Source organism: Corythoichthys intestinalis, chromosome 21 (genome assembly GCF_030265065.1).
Source record: "Corythoichthys intestinalis isolate RoL2023-P3 chromosome 21, ASM3026506v1, whole genome shotgun sequence".
NCBI lineage: Eukaryota > Metazoa > Chordata > Actinopteri > Syngnathiformes > Syngnathidae > Corythoichthys > Corythoichthys intestinalis.
Window position 1 is genome coordinate 15,688,627 of NC_080415.1, and position 25,105 is coordinate 15,713,731.

At 39.8% G+C, this 25,105-nt stretch overlaps 1 protein-coding gene across 3 annotated transcripts in view; it reads right to left on the reverse strand.

The window, feature by feature from the left end:
• Positions 1 to 2,261: 2,261 nt before the first annotated feature.
• Positions 2,262 to 25,105, reverse strand: part of myoz1b (myozenin 1b) — a 30,178-nt gene continuing 7,334 nt past the window's right edge. The window contains exons 2-6 of one of the 3 annotated variants that reach the window (XM_057826510.1): positions 17,576 to 17,662; positions 10,375 to 10,541; positions 10,233 to 10,296; positions 7,574 to 7,763; positions 2,262 to 2,674 (exon numbers count right to left, since the gene is read on the reverse strand). In XM_057826510.1, the coding sequence (XP_057682493.1) occupies positions 2,440 to 2,674; positions 7,574 to 7,763; positions 10,233 to 10,296; positions 10,375 to 10,541; positions 17,576 to 17,660 (741 nt within the window). In that variant the 5' untranslated portion in view covers positions 17,661 to 17,662 and the 3' untranslated portion in view covers positions 2,262 to 2,439. Of the gene's footprint in view, positions 2,675 to 7,573; positions 7,764 to 10,232; positions 10,300 to 10,374; positions 10,542 to 17,575; positions 17,733 to 25,105 lie in introns of those variants that run through there. The other 2 variants (XM_057826509.1, XM_057826508.1) reach the window with 2 other exon arrangements.

Sequence of the window (25,105 nt, forward strand, 5' to 3'; positions counted from 1 at the left end):
CAACAAATGGTGGGGGAGGTTTGAGCCTTCCAGCTGCAAGCAAGGAGCTTCTCCCTGCATTTTTGGGACATCAAAAATAGCTAATACCGTTCCGACAGTATGATGAAAAATTTTTGTGGTTTTGAAACCATGACGTTTTCATACCACGGTATACCTTGAAACTAGTATTCGGCACATGTCTACATATGACGGTCAGCAACCGTGTGGGTTAGTGCCACTAAACTCCCCGCAAAACTCGTCAGGGTTAACGAGTTCGGTTGAGGGGGTTCACGCCAGCGGATGAAAGCGGGGCCAATGTTTATTCTGTATATCCTGGTAGCCTTCGTTTTTTTCCCTCCTTAGATAAAACTTTTTGTCTCTTTTGTTGCTCTGCCATCTTTACAGAATTTGTGCGAAAGCGTTCGCATCAACGTCTGTCAATATAATGAATAGGGTACGGTGGCCGAGAGGTGTCAGGCGAAATGCAAAGTCCAAACACTTTGCAAATGGAAAAAAGCACGAACCCAAATTGTAAACGCTTTGCAAAAGAAAAAAGCACGAATGCAAACTGCCACAACACGATCCCCAATTCCTAAAGCGCGATTGCAAATTGGCAAAAGCACGAACCCCAATTGCCACAGCACGACAGCAAATGGCTTGCAGCACGAATGCAAACTGCCACAACACGATCCCCAATTCCTAAACCGCGATTGCAAATTGGCAAAAGCACGAATCCCAACTGCCACAACACGACAGCAAATAGCTCGTAGCACAACAGCAAACGGCTCACAGCACAGCAGCAAAATCACGCAACACAACGGCAAGAGGATGACCCGGAAGTTAAAAAAAAAAAAAAGGACGACACTTTATAAGTGCTTTGTGACCATCTATACGGACCTCCATGAAGTTGCCCCCTACCCCCCATCAGACACAAAATTTATATAAAAATGATGTCAATCGTTTGTGCTGCAACGGTTTTGTAGATACAGTATTATGCTTTTGTTGAGATATTGATATTAATTTCGAGTGTTGACGTCATTCGTAGCTTTTCCTCAGTTTAGCCAGGTTTTTAGCTCCTGCGGCTAATGGAGCGTACCAACTCTCTCAATTACAGAGGGGTGTCCTAATAACTAGCACGAGCATAACACAAATTCGGGTCCATTTTGCAGTAAATTGGGGGCTTAGAGGGACGTCATCACTCGAAATCAATATCTCAAGCCCCCCAACTTACTGCAAAATGGACCCGAATTTGTGTTATGCTCGTGCTAGTTATTACAACACCCCTCTGTTATTGATTGAGTTGGTACGCTCCATTAGCCGCGGGAGCTAAAAACCTGGCTAAACTGAGGAAAAGCTACGATTGACGTCAACACTCGAAATTAATATCAATAACTCAATAAAAGCATAATACTGTATCTACAAAACCGTTGCAGCACAAACGATTGACATCATTTTTATATAAATTTTGCGTCTGATGGGGGGTGGGGGGCAACTTCATGGAGGTCCGTATAGATGGTCACAAAGCACATATAAAGTGTCGTCCTTTTTTTTTTTTTTTTTTTAACTTCCGGGTCATCCTCTTGCCGTTGTGTTGCGTGATTTTGCTGCTGTGCTGTGAGCCGTTTGCTGTTGTGCTACGAGCTATTTGCTGTCGTGTTGTGGCAATTGGGATTCGTGCTTTTGCCAATTTGCAATCGCAGTTTAGGAATTGGGGATCGTGTTGTGGCAGTTTGCATTCGTGCAGCGAGCCATTTGCTGTCGTGCTGTGGCAATTGGGGTTCGTGCTTTTGCCTATTTGCAATCGCGCTTTAGGAATTGGGGATCAGGTTGTGGCAGTTTGCATTCGTGCTTTTTTCTTTTGCAAAGCGTTTACAATTTGGGTTCGTGCTTTTTTCTCTTTGCAAAGTGTTTGGACTTTGCATTTCGCCTGACACCTCTCGGCCACCGTAATAGGGAAAGGGGGAAATGACGTATGCCGCAAAGCAGTTGGCACGTTTGTAGTTTTTTTTTTTTTTTTTTTGTTCCTGCCACCCTCTTCAAAGTTAGTGTCGGTGAAAGCGATACAGACCCCCTCAAGATATGAAAGAGGTGTTATCCAACTAGTTGTCAGTCAACATTTTATCACAAATGTTATGAAAATATTTTATAAAGGTTGAAAAGTCACCTAGTGTTGCTTTAATTTTTGACTAGACTGCACCATAAGACACAAGAAGCAATGGAGCGTACTCTAGAGGAACTTTATTGCATAAGTATATACTTTTAAGAGTGCAGAGTGCTTGTTTTTTTAGTCAAGTTAATTTCACCAGTGACACATGTTAGTACGTTAGCACAGGTTATGCAAAATCACAGTAAAACTTTTAAATAAGGACTGTACTTTGTCCTTTTTCTATTTTATATTTCCATGCATTAAACAGCAACTGAAGCTATCCTGCTCGAATATAAATGACTGAATGTGTGTGCTCATAGATCATCGCTCTCTCCGTCAAATGGGATGGCGTCCAGGTCCATGTGGATGTGCGTGTTGTCCTCGCTGCACACCCAGCCGATAGGCGTGCGGTTGAACGAGGGTCGCGAGCGGATGTCAGCCTGTAGGGAGGGCAGTGGCTCCAATTCGTCGGTGTCCGCACCGAGGTCGGGAAGCTCAAAGACCATCAGTTTAGACCCCCTCTCCACACCACCAAAGGGCAATGCCGTCCTTGTAGAGTCAGAAAAATGAAAAACATTTATTAATAAAAAGCTGAGAAAAGCATAAGACTATTATGCTACACCGACCAAAGCATTTTTGGATAGTCTTTGTTTCACATACAGGCACATTTTTACATACCATTTTTTGGCTCCCAATACCGATTCCGATAGCAAGAATAGACAATAAGGGAAATTAGCCACTGGCCTTTTTAAGTTCACTTGCTGCACTATCAAAACCACTGACCCAGGTCAATGCGTCAGTGATTGATCCCAGTAATCACACAAAAAGGAAGGAAGTGGAGCCATTCTTAGGACTTGCACTCTGAAGCCACTGCGTTGCATTACGGTAGTCCACATAATGCAAACAATGATCCAAATGAGGGACGGCTAGCTTGACTTCGTTTCTCCTTGTGGAAGCCGGCCTGACCCCAGTAGTTTTGCAAGTTAGGAAGTTCACACAGACTAATGCCATGCTAACTCTGGTGCAGGTCGGACTTTTTGTAACAAAATTTGTGGTGTTTCCCCCACCTCCACAACATTGACGTGTTTTAACATTACTTACAGTGGCTGTTGCTGGCTGAAAAAAAAACAAATAATATCCCATTTCTTCAAAAAGGGGTAGAGGAGGCGAAATGTTGTATTTCTTTCAGCGGGGTTGTGTGAGTGCGCATCTATGTGGCGGGTGGAGGGGGCAGGGGTCAAGTCATCAGTCAATCAAACGTGCGTTTGAGGGGGAAAATGGACCGGCACATTCAGCAAGTGAAAAGGGATAAACGTAAGTCTGACAATAATGAAAATAATTCACTTAATAATGGTGGGGTCTATTCTATCTTTACAACATATGGGAAGACTATGTAAATTACCTGTATAACTGAACACATTATATAATGCAAGTAAGGTGGCTTAAAAGTTAGTGGGGACAGTTTGAGCATCCTGAAAAGTTGGTAGTGTCATGTCCCTACTGTCCCTATGCAAACCTACACCCTTGCTTTTCTTCTCTGATTGGATTTTGCTTTCCCTCAACTCCTCTGGTGACTTTCTCTTTCTTGAGTGGTCTTTTTTCACAGGTACTTGGCCGGGTGCTGGGGGTTTCAGAAACCTGTCGTCTTGTAGTATAACGTTAAGTGGGTACTGAGATACTGACAATCAGCAGACATAGACTTCACCATTAGTTAACAAGACAGCTCCCACAAACATTGCGCCACGCCTTCCCGTTGGAGGCGGACCTAGGCAGAGTATTTGGCTTTCGCTGTGATAAATTCAAACACGCTGCATTCAAACGCCAGATTTAGATGTAAAAAGGACAAAAGTTGTACTGCATACCAGTAGGCAGGAGTGTCTCAAGAGTGATTTGGTCGAGGATTCAAGGTAATTGTTATGTAAAATAGCCCCATGCATGCACTTTAAAACGTTGTGAAAAAAAAATGCGCACCTTTAGCTTGAAATATTTACGTAAAATGTATTATAACTGCCTAGTTTTTTGCTTTTACCCAAGGATCTAGACATTTCTATGTTCATATTTATAGAAATTCAGGGATGTACGCATTTGTTTACAAGAATTTTCAACTTAAAAAGCTCTTTGTTTTGTGATGGCCTCCATGTTGTATCCATACACAGTAGCGTAAGTTTACATTCAAGTGATCAGGTAATTTTCGGTCAACTGCCCATTTTTTGGCAAAAAGTAGTAATTTTGACATTTCTGCGTCCATACAAAAAAAAAAAATCGCCTTTTTCGTGTTTTATTTTATTTAACATTTCAATCTAAAAACGACGAGGGCCAGTTAGCCGGCAAGATGTGCCTCCGTGCTGAGGCAATAGTAACATCGGAATGCAACCTAAATAAGTTGTGAATGTATAAAGAAAAATGCAAATTTTGCTTTTGTTGTGTAAAATTAGGATTATTCTGTATGCTTTCCTCAAGTATTAAGTTTCTGATGTGAAAATTTAGTGATATTAGCTGTTGAAAACTTGCACTTAATTAAAAAAAAAAATTAAGTTACTATTGTGTGCAAAAACATATAGCATGTTAAATATTGCTATTGATCCAGAAAATATAGGTGATTATCTCTGCATTTGGTGATTTTTGTGGATCTAGCGTAAAATCTGAGAATTTTAAAGCTATTTTAAGTACTCTTATAAAAGAATGATTAATTGGGGTTTTATGACGGAACGACTTCAAATTCTTTGATGTCGCTGCTCATGGAGACTCATAAATGCCGACGGGAGTTGCCTGTTTTGGTTTTGGGTGGCTAGCGGCTTTGGTTTTAAAAATATTTGAATTCTACGTTTATGAAAATAGGCCCCCTACGGATAGGCCCCGAGCCCCGTGTCCCGTCAACTGATAGTGAATTCTATGCAGCAGCAGTAATCAGGTTGCGCGCGTTCATGTGGGAGCGAGCGAGCGTGCGAGTGAAGAGGTGTGTTTACACCCCACGGAGAGCAACGGCTGAAGCATAGACTGTAAGGTTGTCTTTGATCAGGATAGCATAACATCGTCAAAACACAGAACCACTGGGAATTAATGTGAAATAAGTAGGGCTGTCAAACGATTAAAATTTTTAATCGAGTTAATTACAGCTTAAAAATAATTAATCGTAATTAATCACAATTCAAACCCTTTATGAAATATGCCATATTTTTCTGTAAATTATTGTTGGAAAGGAAAGATAAGACACAAGATGGATATATACATTTAACATACGGTACATAAGTACTGTATTTGTTTATTATAACCATAAATTAACAAGATGGCATTAACATTATTAACATTCTCTTAAAACGATCCATGGATAGAAAGACTTGTAGTTCTTAAAAGATAAATGTTAGTACAAGTTATAGAAATAAAACTAGGGCCGTCAAAATTATCGCTTTAACGGGCGGTAATTAATTTTTTTAATTAATCTCGTTAAAATATTTGACGCAATTAACGCATGCTCAGACAGATTTAAATGACAGTACAGTGAAATGCCCACTTGTTAATTGTGTTTTATGGAGTTTTGCCGCCCTCTGCTGGTGCTTGGGTGCGACTGATTTTATAGGCTTCAGCACACATGAGCATTGTGTAAGTAATTATTGACATCAACAATGGCGGGCTACTAGTTTATTTTTTGATTGAACATTTTACAAATTTTATTAAAACGAAAATATTAAGAGGGGTTTTAATATAAAATTTCTATAACTTGTACTAACATTTATCTTTTAAGAACTACAAGTCTTTCTATCCATGGATCGCTTTAACAGAATGTTAATAATGTTAATGCCATCTTGTTGATTTACTGTTATAATAAACAAATACAGTCCTTATGTACCCTACGTTGAATGTATATATTCATCTTGTGTCTTATCTTTCCATTCCAGCAATAATTTACCAAAAAATATGGCATATTTTATAGATTGTTTGAATTGCGATTAATTGCGATTAAATACGATTAATTGATTTTTAAGCTGTAATTAACTCAATTAAAAATTTTAATCGTTTGACGGCCCTAATTAAAACCCCTCTTAATGTTTTCATTTTATTAAAATTTGTAAAATTTTCAATCGAAAAAAAAAACTAGTAGCCCGTCATATATTTCAATCGAAAAATAAACTAGAAGCCCGCCATTGTTGATGTCAATAATTACACCATGCTCACTCATGGCGCTGAAACCCATAAAATCAGTTGGACCCAAGCGCCAGCAGAGGGTGCCAAACACCAAAAAAACAAGTAACAAGCAGACATTACACTGTGCTGTCATTTTAATCTGTTTGAGCGGGGCGTGTCCGTTAATTGCGTCAAATATTTTAACGTAATTAATTTGAAAAATTAATAACCGCCCGTTAACGCGATAATTTTGACAGTCCTAGAAATAATATTTTTTATTATTTTTTTTAATCTTCACATTATTTTTACTGGCCACACCGGTCCATTTATATTGTCGACCCCTGCGACAGTGTGGTATCAGCAGATGCCGATACTGAACCGATACCACGTTTTTTGAGAAAAAAAAAATCTTTTAATTCTAAATTACTGCGTATTCACTTGAATGTAAAGTAATTGCTATCATGGCTTGTCAGACAGACTCATTGTCTGCCATTGATTGTGCTAGTTGTCAAATCTATTTGATGTGGGAGGGTGGCAGCGACTGAAAGTTTGTTCATTTGCTGCCAACCCTACTCGACTAACGATGAACTTATAGGTGGAAGGGTGCATCTTGGACACGGGAAGAACAAATTTTATTTTTTAACTCATTGGCTGTCATTGACAGCGCTGTCTAAAGTTAAATCACTACTTTTAGCATCAGAAATTTGTTGATTACATGTGTTTTTTTTTTCACGAGTCATCACAATCAGTCATGTTAATTGGTCGCTTATTACACTTCATTGCAATTGTTCAATCTACATGGCAAACATTACGCGCAGCAATTGTGATCGTTTGGTTTTGTGACTTGTTGAATCAGTCAACATGTCACATTTAACGTGCCTGGCTGGTGTTGCAACTGGAGGCCTATAGTTTTACAAAATGTCTCACTCAGATGAAGATTTAATATTCAGAGCTGTAGCCCCATATCTGATCAATAAATTAATCAGTTAACAGGTTTGTCCCAATACTTTCGTCCACCTATTGTCCTTTCAATGTCATTGTTCGCCTGCTGCGATTCCTAATGGCACAGCGTCCCTCTCCCCTGCATCCACCATTAAAGGCATAAGGAGAAGATCAAGGGATCACATTAGGTTTGTGATAATCACATCTGGGCCGCCGTACATGTTGTCTCAGTGGGAAACCTCATTACAGGTGTATTTGCACTGCTTAGAAAAGCAGCACCCAAGAACCTCTTATCCCAAATAGACATCTTGCTTGTCTTAGCAGGGCATAAAAATCATTGACATCGTAAACAATGGCAAAGAAATGTTCTCGTCTCTAGCGCACCTGTTGAAGCTCTTGTATTGAGGAAACTGGACCCGCCCGGGTCTCGGCATGCTGGCTTTCATGGTGGCTGTGAGCTCCTGGTTGCCCTTCATGGCCCGTTCCCATGGCGACACGTAGGTGCGAACATATTCCCTCCTCCTCCTTTCTTTCTCAGACTCCTTGTCTTCCACCTCCTCCTCCTGCGCCGCCACTGTGGAGGAGCAATTAGACAAATGGACTTAGGGAACATTTAGTTTTTTCTCAGACACAATAGAAGTAGCATTCTCACGTACTCTTTATTGTTCTATCTACATGTCAATCATTTCACTAAGCACTCATATATTGTCAATTGTTCTTGGTTTTTAGGTGGTGACAATTTACAGTTGTGTTCAGAATTATTCAACCCCCACATTGGATAAGTTTTTTTGCAAGTTTGACATTCATTTTTCATCTTGTTTATAATCACATAGAATAATGAACATGTCAAATAGACTAATAATACTGAAATAACAAAAATAGTTTTGGGAATAATCCAGTTAATGGCCTTTCTGTGATTACATCATTGACAAGATTATTCAAGCACTCAAGTCCACCAATCATAAGAACAAAGGTGTCCATCAGGTGTTTTCAAACAGCTGATGCAAATATCTGTAGATGTGAACAGAACCCTAATGAGCAGCAATTAACTCATTTGCTCCCAAAACGTATAAATACATCCTATTTTTAATTGTTTCAGTGTACCAAAGACGTATTTATACGTCTTTTACGTTGTTGTTTTTTTCACAAGCGACATCTCTGGGTTCTGATTCAACTTAGCTCCAAAGCACAACGCTGAAAATCCATTTTAAAGCAATAAAACTGGCCATTGGAGGGCAGTAGCCCATTTGGTAAGACCCGCAACCCGATTCAACGGAACAAACAACCGGGCCCCACGGCCGGGGCGCCAATAGAAGACGGCTGAATGGACGTCCAGGATGCCAGGCAGCGGACCACCAAGCAGAACAACCGGGAGGACGCCCGAGATGCCATGTGTTGGACGACCGAGCAGAACAACCGGGACCACCAGTGCAGCGGACGATGCCATTGAGTCCATGCTGCTCGCCGAACAGAGACAGGCGGCGATGAGGGAAAAGTTTACCGCGCCTGTCGCGGCCACAGCAGCGTCATCTCTCAGTTAGTTTTGTGTAAATAAATTGTTACTTTGCTATCAAAAGTTGTATTTGTCTTGTTGTTCATGTTATTTTGTAATAGGAAGACATTATTCAGATGTTTGGGATGTAACTAAAGCAAAAAAATAGCTGTGTTGAAGTCAAAGTTATGTTTGAAATGTATGCTTTCACAAAAAGCTCAATGTCTCTTGTTTTTTTTTCGTCAGAAATTGGAAAATTGTTCAAACTAAGCTATTTTGTAATGCTGATTTCTAAAGAATGGAAAAAGATATGAACTAACTTTTTCCTGCTGAAAGAAGAGGGTCTAATCTTTCTTTTGGTGGGTTCCATGTTTATATAGCTATAGAACAGAATTTTCTGTGAGCCTTGCAAAATCAGTCAAAATCCAGGAGCGAAGGGGGGTGAAAATGGCTGGGAGTGAATGAGTTAATGACATCTTTACAACATGGTGAAGTCGAAGGAATGGTCAAAAAAGTTCAGAGCGGAGGTCGTTTCACTTCATAAGCAAGGATATGGATATAAAAAGATAGCAAAAGGACTAAAAACTTTAAGAGACACAATTGGGAGCGAGGTCAGCAAGTTTAAAGCTAAAGGCACAGTGGAAACGCTACCTGGCCATGGTAGAAAAAGGTTACTGTCTGCAAATGCTGTGCGATACCTGAAGCGAAAGGTGGAGAAAAACTGCTGAGGAACTACACGACAGCACATGTCGTAGGAAAGTATTGAGGTTTCATCCTAGACAATCTGACGCACACTGCAAAATGATGGCTTCCATACAAGAACTCCCAGGCGCACCCGCCTGCAGACTCCAAAGCACAAGCACTACGCCAAAAACCTTGTCGACAAACCACAAAGGTTTTGGGATACTGTTCTCTGGAGCGATGAGACCAAACTGGAACTTTTTGGGCCAATGAATCAATGGCACATGTAGAGGCGAAAAAATAATGCCTATAAGGAAAAGAACACCCTATCTACTGCGAAGCATGATGGGGGGTCTGTCATGCTCTGGGGTTGTTTTGCATCTTCAGGTACAGGGAATTTTTAGCGTGTGCAAGGTTTTACGAATTCAATTCAATAGCAGGAAATCTTGGATGCGAACGTCATGCAGTCATTGACAAAGCTGAGGCCTGGTTGAGGTTGGACCTTCCAACAGGACAATGATCCAAAGCATATTTCAACCACATCTTGGTTGAGGAAAGTAAGATTCTGGAGTGGCCATCTCAATCACCAGACTTAAATCCCATTGAAAATCTCTGGTGGTACTTGAAGAAGGCAGTTGCAGCACGCAAGCTCAAAAATGTAAATTAACTGGAGGCCTAAGATAGCTGTGGATCACTGCAAGAAGCTTGCGTCAAGCTATTCTTCACGTCTAAAGGCTGTTATTGTTGCAAAGGATGTTGTACTAAGTGCTAAAGTTATATATACCTAAAGGGTCAAATAATTTTGTCAATGAAGTAATCACTGAAAGGCCATGAATTGGAATATTCCAAAAAGTAAACCTCCAATTTTACCTTCTTTTGGCATCTCGGGCTTTGGCGGGACAGGTGGGGGTGACATCAGAAGGTTCTGCAGGTTCTGCTGGATTGCAGAAGAGAACCTACAGTCTTAAATGCAACAGTTTTATTGTAAATTGAGATATTGTTTTCCTCCTACCATGTTCTCGTTAGTCGTAATAAATTTGTCGACCCGCTGCTGCCTCTTGCGGAACATCTTAGAGCCTCTGTTGTTGAGCAACGAAAGCTCCTCCAGCATCACATCTTTGGGGGTCTTGATCTTGGTGCCCAGGTTCAACTCGGAGGCTTCAGGGTCAGACTCATCATCTGATGGTCAGCATAGAAACAAACCCGACGTCTTTAGTCGCTTCTCTATTAGTTTGAAGCTTTTTAACCCTTAGATGCATAAGTGGGTCAAAAATGACCCAGTGCGGTTGTTGTCTTGAAATATCTTTGATATAGAAAATTATTATTAATTCATATTCCAGGTATTCCTCAAAAAACGTTTTTGATAGATTTCCATTCAAATTTTCGATGAATTTTTTATACATTTGAAGAAATTGTCATTTTTGTATTACTACCCTAAGCTTTCACAAGTGGGTCAAAAATGACCCACATGCATTTTCTATGGAATCCAATGGGAATCTTTCATTCTTATCAACTTTGGCTGTCAGGAATAAATTTACCGTGGACCACTCAGACTAGGTATGTAAAAAGTGACATCCCTTAAGATTATTTTACGCAGCAAGAGCTGATACGTGTACTATAAGTATTATGTCCATATAGTATTTTGTGTGTGTCTTTCATAACTCTTTTTGTTATTATTTATCAACAAATTAATCTACTTCATAACTAGCTAGCTAACTAAGGCTAGGTTCATACCGCAGGTCGTAATGCACAATTCCGTTTTTTTGTCATATCTGTTTTTTTTGTCGTACCCGTTCAGACTGCCTTTGTCCATTGAGCCTGTTCAAGTATCACACATGCGCTCTAATTCGCATTCCGAGATGCGCTGAGCAAACTGGCCCGCATGCGCAGGAGCATTGGAGCAGAGAGAAAACCGAGCATTGTCAAGCTTATCCTCAACACATTTTATTTTTTTATGACTGTTGTCAAGCCCGCTCCTTCCTCAAAAGCCACCTTCAAGCTAGGTGCTAATGCTAATGCACAGCTGCACCGCTACCGTAGCACCTGGTTTCTGTTGCTCTTTGCTGATGTTAATTGCTGCATGAATTCCAATTTGGGGGACTTGACAGTTCGGACCGCAGCCACATTCTGGAAAAATGTGGCCCGGATTGGATTTTAACCACATACGAAAGTGACCTTGATCGAATTTGAAATGGTCCACTTTTATGCGACTTTTCCCGTGCAGTCGAGTCGGAAAAACACGAAAAAATCGGATTTGGACCTGGCCTAGGTTAGCTAACATTACTGTATATACTGTATATAGTGTGTATGTATATTTATTTATACAGCTACATATTGATCTATTGAAAACACTACTCTTATTTTTCCTTATCCAAAATGTCATAGCTGCTAGATTTACAGCTGAAATGGTCCTACAGATGTTGGATGATGGAGGGGCAGTGACGGGGTTGGACTCAAGTGTCCAAAATTTGTATTGATGAGGACCCAGACTATTGTTCAGGTGGCAGTGGCAGTTGTCCACCTGGAAATCTAACTGAACAGGATCAATCTGACTCATAAGAGACCACTTATGTGTTCTCTCAAGAAGAAAGTGTCCAATTCATGGCCAAGAGAATATCTTGGTAGGGCTCTTACTAGAGAGCGTTACCTCCCACCCAGGGCAGAACACCGAACCACAATATCCTCAGAAATCGGTCAGTGCCTCCACAAGAGCTTAGCATAGCTGTCTCACCAAAACGATTGCATGGGAGCTCTTTATCATTGATGATAAAATACAAGGAAGGATAAAGTCTATTGCTGTTCTGTTTTTTTCCCCCCAAAATGTTAATTGTATCATAAAGAAATTTCAAGCATGAAATCATTCTTGTGTGGCCCTAAATATAATACTAATTAATATACAAGTCATTATTCTTCACCAAAATGGCATAAAAACCCATTGGTTCTAATATGGGTCATTTTTGACCCACTTATGGAAGAGTGTAGGGTCCAGTAACTTGTGCATCTAAGGGTTAATAGAATCAATTACAGTCTGACGGGCCTTGCTTTGCCCTTTTCTGAGTGAGTTATAACAAAAAGTTGTTGTGTGCCATAACTTTACATTCTAAAACCTGGACAACAGCTAATAGCCACTAGGTCAAAACAATTAAGAGTAAAAGGCCCGTAAGGTCAAGGAGGGATGTCACAATTTAGTGTTCATATTTGAACACCGGGAAATCCTCATGCCCCTATTCTCATTCTCTCTCTCTCTCAGAGGGATGTGATGGATTTTTCCACTTCCTATAAAACGGAGAGTTGGCATCGCAATGCTGCGGAGACTCGTTAGTTGGGGGCCTCGTAAATCAGACCTCTGCAAGTGGGTGTCTGTTTATTGTGTGTGTGTGTGGGTGCGTGTGAATGAGAGAGAGAAAGAATAATTGAGGCTGCTGAGCAAAGTGAACTCTCCCGTGGGGATATTGATTTGCGCGTTAATTCAGAAGAATGTGAAACCGGAGCTTGACTGCTGACTGTGAGGAAAATGGACAGACGGTTGAAGGGGGGGGGTCGCATTGGGGGTTTCAGTCAGACGGACAGGACGGAGGTGTGGGTGCTGAGGGAGATAAAAGGCTCGACAGTGACAAGAGATGATGGATGGATGAGTGGGCATTAACTGGAGCAAAATACGGGGATAAAGCAGGATAAGCCGCCGCATGAGCGAAAACACACAAATGTCGTGTCGGCGCAGATGTGACGACAATAAGAAGACCCAAAGTGACAGCAGGTCGCAACCTCTATTGAGCCGAAGCACATTTTTATTTGCAAAAAATGTCATGGCACATTACCAGACAAGATTGTAATTAAAAACATTCTGTGTATAACCTGTGTATATAAATATGGTATTATGGTATCATTTCAGTTTATTAATAAATGCGTGTGTCTATTTAGTTGAACACAAAACTACTGTGTTGTTCTGTTGTACAAATAGCAACAGGTGGATAATACAGTTATCCATCGCTAATTTGCGCCCACAGATTTTTTTTTCCAATTTAAAAATAAATAAATACCATAATTTTTGGACTATAATCCACACCTGACTCATAGACTTCATAATTCTGTTGATGGGTCACCTCCGTCAGTCACTGCGCAACGCCTTCAAGTAGGGGGCTGTCCTAGTCTGCTTCATTTATTCGCAGTCGGTCGCCGTAAGTCAATACATGCAGGGATCCAACGCCAGATTTAGGTTGAAAAAGTACGAAAGCTGTACTGCATAAAAACAGGAAGGATTGTCTCAGGAGTGATTTGTTTGAGGATTCAAGGTAATTATTATATATTTTTTGAAACATGAACAGTGGCGGTCCTGGCTACTTTCGCGCCCTGGGCGAACCACCCCATCAGCCCCCCCCCTCCCCCCGACTATTATTATTATTATTATTGTGCTTAGTACACATACCTTTACACATACCGTATTCTACTGACTAGCTGGTAAGTTATATTGCTTTTACTTAATAAGGATAACATTCTGGCACAGAAGTGAATCATGTAACATCTTATCAGTCTGGCTGATCAGTGTGTATGGTGATTCTAAACACTGATTTAATATTCTAGGTAACATCTTTATGTATGAAGAAACGCTAGCATGCTGCAATGCTGTTAGCAAACGCTAACAAGCTAGTTACAACAAGTTAAGGCAGTTAATTGGTTTACTACTACTAGTCTGCAGTGCCTCGACTACATTAGGACATAAAACTACAGTAACATAGTACATTCACCGCTGTCTTGCTTCCTTTTCTCCTCTTCTGCTTTTTTTTCTTTCTTTTTTTATTTCCAGACGGATAACTTTTCATTTTGCCAATTAAAAAAGGGCCCGATCGCCGCCCACTCACTCTGAGTCACGTGACACACATACATATTTGTGCAGTAAAATGAACACGAAGGTGGGGGCGGGGGGTTCGAGTGCGCGCTGCGTGCGGTCATCTTGGCCATAAAAGTGGCGAAAACTAAGCACTTTACACTCATATGGATGTACAACATCATTTTAAGATGCTAAACTAATACCTTCCCTCTTAAAGCAAATGTGCAATGCGAATATAAAGTAAAGAACGCTCTCCTCGACGCAGCGAGAACGAGTGGGATCAACCAGCTGACGTAACAGGAAAAACACGAAACGGTCGCGCTGATGACGGCTCTAACTTATCATAAGAACGTTATGGCATGTAGAGGAAATACTTACATTCGTTCATGGACGCACAGATTAATCTTAACAGGTGGGGTGGCCGTCCTCTGCTCAAAATGCGCACCTTACGCTTACGCCTATTCTCGTTCTCAGAATATGCAGCGCTTTTGACGTAGGACAATAACAGGACTGGTTGCTATGGGAACGTACGCAGCGGCATACCGCATACCCAAGTAACCTTGCTAAAAGGAGTATTAAAATTGCTAATAAAATCGTTAAGGAGTATTTTAGATGCATATATGTTATATTTTTCTTGTAGAGTATTGAACGAGGAATATGATAGACCCATTAATGGACTTTCTTGGAAAAAAATCACCATTTCTTTAAGTAGTCACATGAATAATGAGGTGGCCTGTGAAAAGCTGTAACATGTACGGAGCCCCGCTCCCTTCCTTGCTTTACCCCTGACAGTGATTGAGACTCGTCCCTGCTCACTCACTCTGCAGTTGCGAGAGCAGCTTCCCGTCTCCCCCTGCCCCCTCCCTGACATACATGATTCTCAGCAGCAGTTGACATGATAGTAAGGGGCGCCCTAGCGCCCACTCTACTAACTTGACGTGGAAATGAGCGGTATTAGTGTAGAAAACTAGCGGATTTTTTTTTTTTTTTTTTTTTCTCCTCGAGGGCGCTTGTGCGCCCCCAAATAGATTGCGCCCTGGGCGGTCGCCCACATTGCCCATAGGAAAAACCGCCTGTGAACATGAAAAAAAATCAATGGGAGAAATTAGCCGCTACAGCACTGGCATTTTTTAAGCACTTCAAATGTAACAATTATGATAAGTTTGAAACATGTTACTGTCCCACCGAATTATTTTTAAACGAGAATAAAGTAGTAGTAAAAAATGCTTGGCTTTATTAAATGTTTCACTGACTGAGTTGACTCAAATCCGCTCGGAGCTGCTCACTTACATACAATGAGTTGCCTCACCAACTGTTTAACAAGTTAAACAGTGATTGATGCATGCAGCGCTTCAGAAGTTCACGACTCTGGCAAGATCAACACATTTATTTGTTAATCATCGTTAACTTTAATAAACAACTTTACTGCACGTGTTGCCTGGTATACCAGACTCACCGCTTTTCCAGCGATTGAGTCTGGCGACCGTCCAGCGGATCAAATTCCGAGGGTGGATTAAGCCACAGTGGAGTGGACCAATCAGCGACGGGCAGACGTGATGTTGTTAAAGCGAGAGAGTAATTAGTGTGAGCGGAGAATGGAGAAGTTTATTCAACATGGCTAGCGCGAGCCATGTTGACTGTTGTCAATGACTTGTTTCGATGTGTTTTTGGTAATTTGAAACTGGTTTTACCGCGGATTGGTACATATTCTCAGCTCTCCCGTTCGCCATCTGTGTTGTTGTAGACACGACTTTCGGCGCGCAAGAGTGACGTTACTCGTTAAGACCACGTCACCCAAATAAACTAATCTGATTGGACGATTGATTTTGTACCTTGCTCGAGAGGCCGTTAATGGGCCGGGTCCCAGACTATTTCTCACAGTGTTTGAAAAATACAGGGAGAATAGTCTGGCTGTGCCAGGCAAGTGCACGTGCACTGCCTGCCTGACGAACAAAGTGCAAGGAGAGGGAAGGAACGAGAGGGAGACTGTGCTATCAGCCCGGGACAGCTCATCTGTATTTTTTTATTATTTTTTTTTATTGAAAATAAATCTGCAATGGACTGAGGGCATGAGGTTTGAAGCACGAAGTAGCGAGGGATCACTGTATATAATTTTAAAAAAAAAATCCATTTTCAATACGACATGCATTGCCATTGGACACTGACCATCCATTCTTGTGACACATGAAAAATTAAAACTCTTTAAAAGAGTAATCCTTTTGAACTGGGAGGGTGGCAGCGGATGAATATTCATTCGCTAGCAACCCTCCCACTTCAAATGGATTGGATGTCAAGAGCAGTCAATGGCAGCCAATGAGTTAACAAGGAAAATGCAAAAATATCCTCCATTACTATCAAAAGTCGTGCAGAATCAAATTTACCCCATGACAACAAAATTCTCTTAACCTGTGATAGCCCAAAAACCAATAGATAACTGTAATCAAATATCTTATCCGATACAATATTTCAGTATCAATACAATTTAGTACTTTTAACAACACTACTAAAAACATACTTTATGGGCCTGCAAAATCCAAAGCGGTTCAAAGCGGAGGGGAAAAGTAGCAGCTTATAGCCTGAAAATTACGGTAAATGCATTATTTTATGGATCCGATCCGATCATGGCTCACTCTCCCTCCTGCAGCTTTTCTTGATCAGGCAGTGCACTGGAATGCTTATTAAAGTTAACGAAGATTGACAGACGTTAAGGTTTGATCTTGCCAGAAATGCTTGGAACTCAAAACTTCAAAGCACCGTTAAACAGTTGCTGTGGCAACTCATTGTGTGTAAGTGAGCAGCTTGAGCGGATTTGAGTGGACTCACTCAATGAAGCATTTCATAAAGACAAGCATTTTTCTACTTTATTCTTGTTTAAGAATAAATCTGTGGGACAGTAACGTATTTAAAACTTATCATAATTACTGTATTACATTTGAAGTGCTTAAAAACCATTTTCTAAAATACAGTATATATATAAACATAAAAGTGTTTTTTTTTGTTTGTTTGTTTGTTTGTTTTTTTGTTTGTTTTGTTTTTTTTATTATACTTTGGGAGGAAAAGTGAAAAAATGTGTCTTATATGTATCTCTTTCCAATGCTAAATCAAAATAAATACATTGAACACACACAAAAAATATATACATAAAATATTACGCTACTTTGCGGTTTTTCACTTATCGTGGCAGGTTCTGATAGTAGCGCATGAATCAAAATATATTTATGAAATTAATATACCTGATTATACATTACAGTACTGTATTGTACTGTAAATCTATAAAACAATTAAACAAATAGTTGATGACATTAAAAAACAATGAGAATAAATTAATCTGCATTGTATGTCGACATATTGCATAGCTTCTCTTTTGTAAGTGCATGTATTTTACCATTCTGGCTGATGTTGGTGAAGTCTGTAATGATTTTGTTGGCCTTCTTCCTCTTGTCTGTGGACGCAGCAGTTGGCAGCGACATGGCTAAGCACACAAAAAGACACATGTTGAATTCAAAGTCTTTAAGCTTGCTGTTTTGCTCCGGTGCACTCATTTATCCTTCTCTAAGGACTAAACACATTTGGAGACGAGCATTTAGAGCAATTACAGGGACTCACAAGGAAGTTAATACTGAGCTTGACTCCTTTGAAATGCCTATTTGTCACCAGTAAACAGTAGCAATGCTTCTTATAAAAGAAATTTTTAAAAAATAATTACCTTAATGGATTTGCTCAATCGTATGAATGGAAACACCGAAGATCGTTTTTATTAAAGTAATTATTAATGATATCAAATTGAAATCCTTTGTTTTTATAAGGGCTGTCAAACGATTAAATTTTTTAATCGAATTAATCACAGCTTAATAATTAATTAATCGTAATTAATCGCAATTCAAACCATCTATTAATATGCCATATTTTTCTGTAAACTAATGGAAAGATAAGACACAAGATGGATATATACATTCAACATACTGTACATACAGTGCCTTGCAAAAGTATTCGGCCCCCTTGAATCTTGCAACCTTTCGCCACATATAAGGCTTCAAACATAAAGATATGAAATTTAATTTTTTGGGCAAGAATCAACAACAAGTGGGACACAATCGTGAAGTGGAACAACATTTATTGGATAATTTAAACTTTTTTTAACAAATAAAAAACTGAAAAGTGGGGCGTGCAATATTATTCGGCCCTTTTACTTTCAGTGCAGCAAACTCACTCCAGAAGTTCAGTGAGGATCTCTGAATGATCCAATGTTGTCCTAAATGACCAATGATGATAAATAGAATCCACCTGTGTGTAATCAGGTCTCCGTATAAATGCACCTGCTCTGTGATAGTCTCAGGGTTCTGTTTAAAGTGCAGAGAGCATTATGAAAACCAAGGAACACACCAGGCAGGTCCGAGATATTGTTGTGGAGAAGTTTAAAGCCGGATTTGGATACAAAAAGATTTCCAAAGCTTTAAACATCTCAAGGAGCACTGTGCAAGCCATCATATTGAAATGGAAGGAGCATCAGACCACTGCAAATCTTCCAAGACCCGGCCGTCCTTCCAAACTTTCTTCTCAAACAAGGAGAAAATTGATCAGAGATGCAGCCAAGAGGCCAATGATCACTCTGGATGAATTGCAGAGATCTACAGCTGAGGTGGGAGAGTCTGTCCATAGGACAACAATCAGTCGTACACTGCACAAATCTGGCCTTTATGGAAGAGTGGCAAGAAGAAAGCCATTTCTCAAAGATATCCATAAAAAGTCTCGTTTAAAGTTTGCCACAAGCCACCTGGGAGACACACCAAACATGTGGAAGAAGGTGCTCTGGTCAGATGAAACCAAAATTGAACTTTTTGGCCACAATGCAAAACAATATGTTTGGCGTAAAAGCAACACAGCTCATCACCCTGAACACCCCATCCCCACTGTCAAACATGGTGGTGGCAGCATCATGGTTTGGGCCTGCTTTTCTTCAGCAGGGACAGGGAAGATGGTTAAAATTGACGGGAAGATGGATGCAGCCAAATACAGGAACATTCTGGAAGAAAACCTGTTGTTATCTGCACAAGACCTGAGACTGGGACGGAGATTTATCTTCCAACAGGACAATGATCGAAAACATAAAGCCAAATCTACAATGGAATGGTTCAAAAATAAACGTATCCAGGTGTCAGAATGGCCAAGTCAAAGTCCAGACCTGAATCCAATCGAGAATCTGTGGAAAGAGCTGAAGACTGCTGTTCACAAACACTCTCCATCCAACCTCACTGAGCTCGAGCTGTTTTGCAAGGAAGAATGGGCAAGAATGTCAGTCTCTCGATGTGCAAAACTGATAGAAACATACCCCAAGCGACTTGCAGCTGTAATTGGAGCAAAAGGTGGCGCTACAAAGTATTAACGCAAGGGGGCCGAATAATATTGCACGCCCCACTTTTCAGTTTTTTATTTGTTAAAATAGTTTAAATTATCCAATAAATTTTGTTCCACTTCACGATTGTGTCCCACTTGTTGTTGATTCTTGACAAAAAATTAAAATTTTATATCTTTATGTTTGAAGCCTGAAATGTGGCGAAAGGTTGCAAGGTTCAAGGGGGCCGAATACTTTTGCAAGGCACTGTAAGTACTGTATTTGTTTATTATAACAATAAATCAACAAGATGGCATTAACATTATTAACATTCTGTTAAAGCAATCCATGGATAGAAGGAATTGTAGTTCTTAAAAGATAAATGTTAGTACAAGTTATAGAAGTTTTATATCAAAACCCCTCTAAATTTTTTTGTTTTAATAAAGTTTGTAAAATTTCCAATCAAAAAATAAACTAGTAGCTCGCCATTTTTGATGTCAATAATAATTATGGTTCTGAAATCCATTAAATCAGTCGCACCCAAGCGCCAGCAGAGGGTGACAAAACACCAAAAAACACAACTAACAAGTGGAAATGACACTTTGCTGTCATTTTAATCTGTTTGAGCGGGGCATGTGCGTGAAATGCGTCAAATATTTTAACGTGATTAATTTAAAAAATTAATTAACGCCCGTTAATGCGATAATTTTGACAGCCCTAGTTTTTATTTAAGTATTAATGATATCAAATTAGAATTCTTTCTAAAAATCCTGTGCCAGTATTATTATATTCCCATTTGTTTTTAAACCAATAAAAGGCCATTTATCTATAGTGTGTTGGCCAATGATGGACTATCGATATCTATACGTATCTATATATGGAACTTTGTCTGTGTGTGTGGGTCAGAGGTGGGTCAAGTAGCCAAAACCTTTACTCAAGTAAGAGTAGCGTTACTTCAAAATAATATTACTCAAGTAAATTTAGTCATCCAAAAAATGTACTCATGTACAAGTAAAAAAGTATTTGGTGAAAAGAATACTCAAGTATTGAGTAATATGGCGAATAACTGCTTAAGATGCTTTATTGATTTATTCTTAAACAATGTTTTTTTTCTCTCAGCAGAGTTATCTAACTGAACTGTTATCAATATACTATACTATACTATAACATCTCACATAACCAAATTCAGCCAAAGACATACAAAAAAAAAAAAATTCTGGCGAGAGAAAAAAAAATCTACAGAAATTAAGCATTATTATTATTAACGGCTATGTCAAATAATTTTTTACGGTGTAGCTTAAGATGCCACGTGATTGAACAGGCCGGCGTGATCATAGAACGACAAGCTTGAGTATGTTTGGTAAAATAAATCTAAAATATGAGTGCATGAGAATGTTTGTGTGCCCTTTATGCGGAAATTAATGACTCAGTGATAAAAACAGAACATACAGTGGTATGAAAAAGTATCTGAACCTTTTGGAATTTCTCACATTTCTGCATAAAATCACTATCAAATGTGATCTGAGCTTTGTCAAAATCACATAGGTGAAAAAACAGTGTCTGCTTTAACTAAAACCCCCCAAACAATTATAGATGTTCATATTTTAATGCGGATAGCATGTAAACAATGACGACAGAAGGGGGGGGAAATAAGTAAGTGAACCATCACATTTAATATTTTTTGCCCCCCCACCCCTCTCCTTTGGCAGCAATAACTTCAACCAGACGCTTCCTGAAGCTACAGATCAGTCTGGCACATCGATCAGAACTAATCTTGGCCCATTCTTCTGTACAAAACTGCTATAGTTCAGTCAGATTAATGGAATGTCTGGCAATAATCGGTGTCTTAAGGTCATTTGAAAGCATCTCAATGGGGTTTAAGTCTGGACTTTGACTGGGCCACTCCAGAACGTGTATTTTGTTCTTCTGAAACCATTCTGAAGTTGATTCACTTCTGTGTTTGGGATCATTGTCTTGTTGCAGCATAAATCTTCTTTTTAGATTCAACTGTTCAGGTTTGCAAAACATCCTGATAAACTTGAATTCATTCTTCCATGAATGATTGCAAGTTGTCCAGGCCCTGAGGCCGCGAAACAGCTCCAAATCATGATGCTCCCTCCACCGTGCTTCACAGTGGGGATGAGGTGTTGATGTTAGAGAGATGTTCCATTTTTCCTCCGCTCATGATGTTGTGTGTTACTCCCAAACAGCTCAACTTTGGTTTCATCAGTCAAAAAATATTTTGCCAAAACTGTGGAGTGTCCAAGTGCCTTTTTGCGAACATTAGATGAGCAACAATGTTTTTTTTTAGACAGCAGTGGCTTCCTCCGTGAAGTTCTCACATTAGCACCATTCTTGGCCATTGTTTTAAATATAGTTGATGTGTGCACCGAGATATTGGACTGTGCCAGTGATTTCTGTAAGTATTTAGCAGACAAACTAGGGTTCTTTTTTTACCTCTCTGAATATTCTCCGCTGAACTCGGCATATTTGGTGGACGGCAACTCCTTGGGAGAGAAGCAACAGTGCCAAAATCTCTCCTATTGTAGACAACTTCTCTGACTGTCAATTGATGAACATCCAGACTTTTAGAGATGGTTTTGTATCCTTTCCCAGCTTTATACAAATCAACAATCCTTAATCGCAGATTTTCAGACAGCTCTGTTGACCCAGCCATAATACACATCAAACAATGCTTTTCATCAAGACATTTCTTACCAGGTGTGTTTTATAGTGGGCAGGGCAGCTTTAATCCACTCATCAGTGATTGGGCACACACCTGACTTAAAATGTTTGGTAAAAATTGGTTTCAATTGCTCTTTAAATCTCCTTAGGCAATTGGTTCACTTTTCCCCCTTCTGTCATTGTTTATATGCTATCCTCATTACAATATGAAAACCTATAAATGTTTGGGTTGTTTTAGTTGAAGCAGGCACTGTTTTTTCATCTGTGTGATTTTGACAAAGATCAGATAACATTTGATGAGGATTTTTTGCAGAAATGTAACAAATTCCAAAAGGTTCAGATAATTTTACATACCACTGTAGTTGACGATCTACATCACACCCTTGCCATATGATAACGGATGGCCTGTTAGTTCTAAGCTGGCGTCGTGCACCGAGTCCACCCACTCAAGGCTGACGCCAATAGAAGATAATCAGCGTCGCCACGACAACAATGGTCATAAACTCTTTTGCCCAATCCAAGATTGGCGTCACCTTTGGGCACCGCCCCGACAGTCCCTCCGATCTTTTTTCTCACTATTTGATTGACCGAAGAGTCAAAATGCTCTCCCAGAGCCGTGCTCAGCTTTAAAATGCCTGTTTAAAAGTGCGCCAGTTGTTCTTGAGAGTCGTAGTAATGCGTTCGCTTAAAAGTGCCCGTTTAAAGGGATCCACGATAGTAAGACTTGTAGTTCTTAAAAGATAAACGTTATTAACTCATTCACTCCCAGCCATTTTCACCGGTGCAACCCCCTTCGCTCCCGACCGTTTTACTGGATTTTGACTGATTTTGCAAGGCCCACAGAAAATTGTGTTCTATTGCTATGTAAACATGGAACCCATCAAAAGATTAGACTCTCTTCTTTCAGCAGGAAAAAAAAGTTCCTATCTTTTTCCATTCTTTAGAAATCAGCATTAGAAAATAGCTTAGTTTGAGCAATTTTCCAATTTCTGATGAAAAAACAGAGAAATTGAGCTTTTTGTAAATGCATACATTTCAAAAATAACTTTGACTTTAACAGAGCTATTTTTTGCTTTAGTTACATCCCAAACATCTGAATAACGTTTTCCTTCTACAAAATAACTTAAACAACAAGAAAAATAGAGCTTTTGATAGCAAAGTAACAATTTATTTACACATAACTAACTGAGAGATGACGCTGTTGTGGCCGCGACGGCCAGGGTAAACTTTTTCCTTATCGCCGCCTGTCTCATAAAGATGGATTTTTTGGAGTCTTTCCAGCACGGACTCAACGGCATCGTCCGCTGCACTGGTGGTCCTGGTCGTTCTGCTCCGTCGTCCAACGACTGGCATCCCGGGCATCTTCCCGGTTGTTCTGCTCGGTCGTCCGCCGCCTGGCATCCATTCGATGGTCTTCCGCCGGCACCTGGCCATGCATCTTGGCTTTTCGTTGCAGTTGAATCGGGTTGCGGGTCTTATCAAATGCGCTACTGCCCTCCAGTGGCCAGTTTTATTGCTTTAAAATGGATTTTCAGCTTTGTGCTTTAGAGCTAAGTTGAATCAGAACCTAGAGATGTCTCTTGTTGAAAAAAACGTGAAAGATGTATAAATACTTCTTTGGGACAATGAAACAATTAAAAATAGAACGTATTTATACATTTTTGGGAGCACATGAGTTAAGAGTTAAAATAATTTGATATTGAAACCTCTCAATGTTTTCCTTTTTATACAATTTGTGAAATTGGTTTAACTAGTAGATTGCCATTGTTGTTGACGTCGCACGGCAGGGTCGTCACATGGTTACGCTGCTGGGCTTCCAGAGTATGACTCTAAATACTCTCATAAAAATATCATCTGTTCAACCCTTTCAATTTGAACCCAAGAGGAACATTAATGAGCATGACAGCTCTGTTGATATTTCACAAACAGAGTAGCAAAAGCAAAATGAACAGGAAAGACGGGATGAGACGAGACGAGAGTAGGATAAAAATGGTGTTCTACCAAAATGTGCTACACCAGCGAAACGTCTATAAGAGGCGAATTTGACACCCAAAGTATGTGCTTTCACCTTGTTTTTTTAGATGCATACAGACAGAACATTCTAAAGATGCCTTAAGAAAATACTTATACATAGTAATGTCAAATAAGGGTGGTTTAAATATGCTACGTGACTAATGTGGTCAACAGATCAACAATCTGCTTTAAAGCCACCACAAGAAAACACAATGCTTAAAGGTATGAAAGGGAAACACATGCAAAAAGTATTTTGAGGCAATGAAAAGGCAATAAGACTCAATAAAACCAGAAATAGTAAGTACTCGCTGCTTTCAGCTGATGAGCACATGTGTTGGACGTCTCGCTGTATAGAAGGAATTGCAGTAACCTGGTAGTATTTGTCAGGTCCCAGTGACAATATACGTCAGGGGTCCCCAAACGTTTTCCTGTGAGGGCCATATAACCTTTCCCTTCTCTGATGAGGGGCAGAGGTCAGTTTGTAACAGAAAAGGTGTGACGATTGCAGGAGTGCCTAAATTTAAAAATGTATTGTTTTTCAGAAAGCCTCAATCAAATAACCCTTTCTGGATTTTTCACGGAACAAAAGTAATTAAAATAAAAATAATATTATAATATTAATATAATATAATTAGGGCTGTCAAAATTATTGCGTTAACGGGCGGTAATTAATTTTTTTAATTAATCACATTAAAATATTTGACGCAATTAACTCACATGCCCCGCTCAAACAGATTAAAATGACAGCGAAGTGTAATGTGCACTTATTACTTGTTTTTTGGTGTTTGGCGCCCTCTGCTGGCGCTTGGGTCCAACTGATTTTATGGCTTTCAGCATAATGAGTGAGCATGGTGTAATAATTGACATCAACAATGGCGAGCTATT